At 56.0% G+C, this 6,000-nt stretch overlaps 1 protein-coding gene across 2 annotated transcripts in view; it reads right to left on the reverse strand.

Annotated features, from left to right (window-relative positions):
• Nucleotides 1-5,493, reverse strand: part of LOC131586140 (chromatin remodeling regulator CECR2) — a 99,110-nt gene extending 93,617 nt beyond the window's left edge. For both annotated transcript variants that reach the window (XM_058852948.1, XM_058852947.1), the window contains exon 1: nt 5,046-5,493. In XM_058852948.1, the coding sequence (XP_058708931.1) occupies nt 5,046-5,231 (186 nt within the window). In that variant the 5' untranslated portion in view covers nt 5,232-5,493. The remainder of the gene's footprint in view (nt 1-5,045) is intronic.
• Between the last annotated feature and the right edge of the window lie 507 nt (nt 5,494-6,000).

Genomic DNA, 6,000 nt, shown 5'->3' on the forward strand with positions numbered 1-6,000 from the left:
ACTATCACAGAGCAGGAGGATGAGGAGCAGACATTGAACATGCTACTGTAATACCAATAATAATGCAGCACCAGACCTGAATAGCTATAGAGGGGTGAAGGCTGTACCTGGGTGCCAAACCCTACTGCCTGTGGAATTAACCCCATAGAAGCCACTGACAGAACAGAAAGGTTGTGCCATTTTGGTGTAATGGATCACAAGGGACACACCCAAAGGGCAGAGCAAGGGAATCACAGAGAATTTTCAGCAGGACTTCACATGAGGCAACAGTGGAGGTCAGAGCATATTTGGCCATCCTGTCCTCACTAGGAAAAATTCTTTTCAAAGTATTACTAACACACTGTTTAACACATATTTTTTTTTTTCTTTTAAAGCACAGATAGAAGAAACCCTGTTCTCTGCTGTCTCCTTCTCCAGCTCTCCCTCTCTCCACACTCTTCCTCCTCCTGGGGGACCCGGGGGAGCAGCAGCAGCTGCTGGTTTCTAACAGCCACATAATATTCCTGACAGAAAGAGCCTGTTCAAGAACCAGCACGGAGATACCACACTAGAGAAGGAAAAAGGTAGGCAAGAGCAGCAGTGCCCTCCCTGCCTGTGGGTGGGAGGAATGTATCTAAAGGCAGAGCCAGAGCCTCAAGTGCTAGCAAGGGGCAAGGAAAAGCATCTTAAAGCTGCAGCAAAGTTAACAGCAGAGGCAATTTGCCCAAAGGTGCTTTTAAAAACCACAGGAAAAGATTTATGTTTGCCCTGTGTAATGTGGCTTTCCCCCCTTTTCCAAATAAACTAAGTTAACAACAATGTTTTGACTATTTCCAAGCACGTTCTGGAAAGTCACCTCCCCTCAACCTACACCCAGGCAGAAGTTCCTAAATGTTTGAGTCCACAGCTCCTGAGAGCACATGCCAAAGAGCTGGGTGGCCACGCCACACTGGCTCCTGTCCAGTGTTTTAAAGTTATGCTGAAATACGTTTGAAAACGTTAAATATTTTCCCAATATTTTCGATACCAACAACCCCTGCAGCTGCCAGGAGGATATTTCAGTTGCAGAGGGGAAGGGCATTCGGCCAGGAGATACTTTGACACAAGAGGTGTCCCACATTACAGTCCAGTCTTGAAGAGGGAAATAAATCACTCCCTATCATCACTTGCACTAATTTGACTGTGGAAAGCATCCTTTCTGTCCATCAAGGCAATGACAACCGAAAAAAAATGACGTGCCCCACGCAGCCACACCTTCTCCTGCTGCTGTGCTGTTGGAGTAGCTGAGGACAAACTCAGTGATGCAGATTAGTGTGATGCAGGGAGGTTGGATCAGATGACCCAGTGCGGTCCCTCGCAACCGTACCCATTCTGTGATTTTACAAACCACCAAGAAACACGCCATGACAACCAAGCCAACACAACCAAAAGACCACTTTTGAAGTGGCATGAAAGTTTTGCACAGCAGATGGCTGACAAGGCAGCCATTTAAAAGGGGAGGAAGGGAGAAAAAAAAAAAAAAGAAAAAAGAAAAAAAAAAAGCCAACCCACCCCAGAAGGCAGAAGTGCTCTCTGCCATCCTCAGATCCATGTTAAAACACGGCATGAAGCCGAAGCACCCGCTTCTGTCCCACTGAACTTTTGACCTGCTGGCGCTAGCCGAACCCCTCCTGAGTCCATTGCCGGGTGATGCTGAAGCAGAGATTTAAAAAGAGGAACCCAGGCGCCTGCATCTGCCAGAGCCAGCATGAGGGCCAGCTGTGCCCACCCCCTCCCCAAACAATGCCCAGAGTCCAGCCTGATGGATGCCTCTTTCTTTTTGGACACCCCTTCCCCTGCAGTCTCTGGCTATGCACCGGTCCGGCAAAAAGAAAATTAAAACATTCCCAATTAAAACTCCCCAAGTTTCTGCAATCCAGCTGCTGATGGCAGCCCCACATCTGGAAGCCTGGAAGCTTCATTTTCTTTTGGGCCAGTAAGTAGAAGGTAAAGGGTTTGCATTTCAAAAGTGAAAAGGAAGGGGGGAAAAAAAAAATAAAAAGAAAGAGCTCCATTCTGCCTCTCTACTAAGGGCCCCAAACTTCTCAAATACCCTCAGCAAATCTGCTCAGCACAGGAGGGATGGGTCCAGATGGCCTATGATTACAGAGCCTTCCAGCTAGCTATGGACAGACCCACCAGAAGAAAAAATATATCGGGGGGAAGGGGCGGGAGGAGATATTGGAGGAGGAAAAACGAAAAAATACCCAGAGCTTTTTTAAAATGACCAACAGAACACCACAAATTGGAAGATTAGGTTTTGTCTGGTTTGAGGACTGCAGGGATGGTAGTAGCAAAACCTTAACCTGACCCACCTGCTGAAATTGGAGGGAGAGTGAAAGCAGGGGAGATTTATTTCAAGCAGAATTAAGGCTTGTTTAAAACTTCTGCCTTTTATAATGATGTTGCAAGAGCTTAGCACCAAACTCCCCCCTAGGGGTCCATGGGTATCAGAAAACCAGTAAAAAAAGCACCACCAAGCAGAATTTAAGCTCAGAGGAGCTCACACCTCCTAGGAAGAAGAGAATATCCAAGAAGAGACAGCTGCATCCAGGGTAAGACCGTCCCTTAGAGACACTGGGCAGAGCTGGACAAACATCAGCTGTGAAGCTCAAGGAGGTTTGAGCATGAGCATCCTCCAGCTGAAACCCCCTGAGCCTGAGATCTCCATTTTTCTTTCCACATACACAGATTCACTCAAAGCACCCGTTTTACTCTGCACCCACATGAACTGGGGCAATCACCCCTGGTTTACTCATGGTTTACCCCAATCCATTGGTGTTCAGCCCCAAGCACACCTCTCTGCAATAACCAAAGCTAAAGCAAGAAAATATCATTCATACACAAGCACAGATTCACTTTTTGAAGGCTAGCTATGGTTTTATTTCCCCCTAATATGTGCTTTAAATCCTGGCATCTCCACTAGAGGAATAGACACCTCCATTTTATTCAGACACCCCCAAAACTCAAGCATGTCTCAGAGGTAGCAGTGACACCACCTAGAAAGGGCACCTGGTATTATTAGGTCCAAAACCACAGAATAAATCTTCTTTATGCAGCTAAATAAAACACAAATTAAAAAAAACCACACAGAGCAGTACTCTCAGAAAAAAGTACAAGTCCCATGGCTGGCAATCGCTTTCAAACCATGAACTATTTGAGCAAGCTCTTTGTGCAAAGCTCTGATCCCAGATATCCCCGAAACCAGTGGCGAAACTGGAACAACTACACCAGGCAAGAGGTAACAAGATGGTTGAGCTTCGAGGAGCAGCAACTTTTGAAACTGCTTGTGCTGGGCTGCTCACCCTCTGCCGGGGAAGGAGATTTACTCCACGTGCCTGAAGGAGCAGAGTTCTGACAGCCGCATCCGTCCTCTCACAGCATCCCGATTTTAGCCGCAATTTCCACCGACCCTCGTACAAACGCCATGCTTTAAAACCCATTTCTGCCAAGGGCTGCAGGCCATCCACGTGCACCGAGATTTTTTTTTTTTGGCGATGTTTTCGGTGTGCTGCTTCTGCTCTGCAACACCCCCAGCACCAACGCGTCCGCACTCCTCCTCCTCCTCCTCCCGGGCATCCCCCCCAAAAAAAGCAAGTTAATTTGTTCCGAGTGATGATGTTAACTCCCCCAGCCTTAAGCGTGCTCCGGGAACCAAAGGGGAGCCCACATTTACTTCATTTGTGAAGCAAGCCAGATGCTAATTGCCTCCAAAGGTGAAAGGCTAGTGCCTTGGCCCTTTTATCATTGTAAATTCAGGTTCCTTCAAGACTTTGCGCTGCTGGGCTCGGAGAGCCTCCCCCTTTAATGGTTTGGCATCAATAGGAGGGGGAGGGGAGTTCTCTTTCGCAAGAAGTTGCATCATTGAGAGATCTTATCCCCTTTCAAGATTTCGTACCGCACAAGGGATTCCCCCTCTTCAGAAATTCACATCCTACTCGAGGAGTTTTGCTCTTTAGGGCTTCGCGCATCCCATTGAACTTTTAAGCATCTTTGGAATTCGCATTCACGGGGCAATTACTGTCTTTAAAAAACACACGCCACCACGTTATTCACCCGGTTTATTGCCAACGCGCTGGCAAGAATAGCTTTTCACAGCAAGCACAAAAGATTTCCTACCAGGACACACTTTGTTTGTAACATTTGTAGCCGGCGCACAAAATATTTACGGGACATTAGCGGCGCACATGAAAATAAGAATTAAAATTAAGTAAAAAAAACAACAACAACAAAAAAAAAAACAGAAAACCAAACCCCAAACAAACCACCCAAGAAAGTTACACGGGAAAACGGGTGAAGAAGCTACGAAAGCCGAGAGCGTTCGCTCCGTGGGGGACAGGGGCGGCGGTGAAGGCACCGTGGATGCCCCGGCGGCTCCGCTGAGCCGCACAATGAGCGGCGCGGTGCCCCGCGGAGCCCTCCGGCCTCGCCGGGATGCGGGAGAAAGGCTGGGCAGGACCCTCACCCCGCAGCGGCCAGCTGGGGACCCCCACCCGCAACAAAAGGAGCCGAGCCGGGCACAGCTGAGCGCGCTGGGGGAACCCCCCAGCAGCAGCCGCCGGTACCCCCGGGGGAGCTGGGGGCTTACCGGGCCGGGCCCGCCTCTCGCCGCCACCATTTTGGGCACGGGGGACCCACCGCGGGCTCCGTGCCGCGTCCGTCCCCCCGCCACCTTTGTGTGCGGACACCGGCCCGGCGGAACAATGCGGCCCGGCCCCGCTCCGCCCGCGGCCGCCCCCGGAGCCGGGGGGCTCCCGCTCGCCGCCGCCCGGGACGGGCGCGCCGAAAGTTTGCGAGCGCGCCCGGGAGGGACGGGGAAGTTGCCGGCTCCGCCGCAAAAGGAGCGAGCACCCCGCGCCGCACCACGGCGGGATCCAGCGGCTCGCCGGAGCCCGCGGGGTGCCCCCCGCCACATCGCGGGGCAGCGGGAGAGGCGTGCGGGAGCCGCCGGGCAGCGGGAGCCGCGGCACGGACACGGCCCGCGGGCTGTCCGGCGGGACGGGCGCGGCGTTCCGCGGGGCACTCACCTCGATCTCGAAGTCGGGCAAGCGGAAGGCGGTGCGGAACAGCGAGCAAAAGTGCGCGATGGCCGGGACTTCCCACCAGGAGCGGAGCTCGTCCAGCGCCACCGCAGCCGCCGCCTCGGGGCCGCCGGTGCCGGCTACGCTGCCGCCGCCGCCGCCGCCGCAGCCGCCGTCCTCCTCCGGGCACATCTCCCGCGGCCGCCGTCCGCCCGCTCGGTCGCTGCCTCCCTCACTCCGCGGGCGGCTGCGTGTGCCGCCGCCGCTCGGCGCTGCGGCCCCGCCCGCCCCCCGGCGCCACGCCGCTCAGCGGCCGCCCCCCGGCGGCCCCGCGCTGCCCCCTCGCTGCCGCCCGCGCACGGGGCGGCTCAGGGCCGGCGGGGGCGCTGCTGCTGCCGCTGCCCCCCCTACCGCGGGCGGCCGCCGCTGCGCGGGCCCATCCTCATCGCCCTCACCGCCCTCACCCTCCGCCTCCCGCCCGCGCCCCGCGCAGGAACGGCCGCGCCGCCGGGAACAGATGGGCGCGGGGGGGGGGGAGCGGGGGGAGAGCGGGGCGGGGCTCCGCGCGCGGGGGGGCGTGTCCCGAGTGCCTGAGCACCAATGGGAGCGCGCGATCGGGCGGGGGCGGGGCGAAGCGGGGCGGGAGGGGAGGGGACAAAAGGCGTGAGGGCGGGGCGGGCGGGGCGGCGCGCGGCCCTGCACGAGGAGGGGGCGGGGCCGGCGCTCACCACAACAACCGGCCCCCGGCACCCGCCGGGCCACGCCCACCGGGGGCGGGACCAGAGGGGTGGGCGGGGCCGGCGGGCGCGGCGCTCCCGGTGCCGGTGCCGGTCTCGGTGCCGCTCCCGGTGCCGCTCCCTTGTCTGGGCACCTGCAGCTACCGGGGCGCTGCCGGGGGTGGCTCCCGGTGCAGCGAAGCCCGGGGAGTCCCGCAGGGTTTCTGCTCTCATTTCGTGCCTCT

This window comes from Poecile atricapillus, chromosome 18 (assembly GCF_030490865.1).
Source record: "Poecile atricapillus isolate bPoeAtr1 chromosome 18, bPoeAtr1.hap1, whole genome shotgun sequence".
In the NCBI taxonomy this organism is placed as follows: Eukaryota; Metazoa; Chordata; class Aves; order Passeriformes; family Paridae; genus Poecile; species Poecile atricapillus.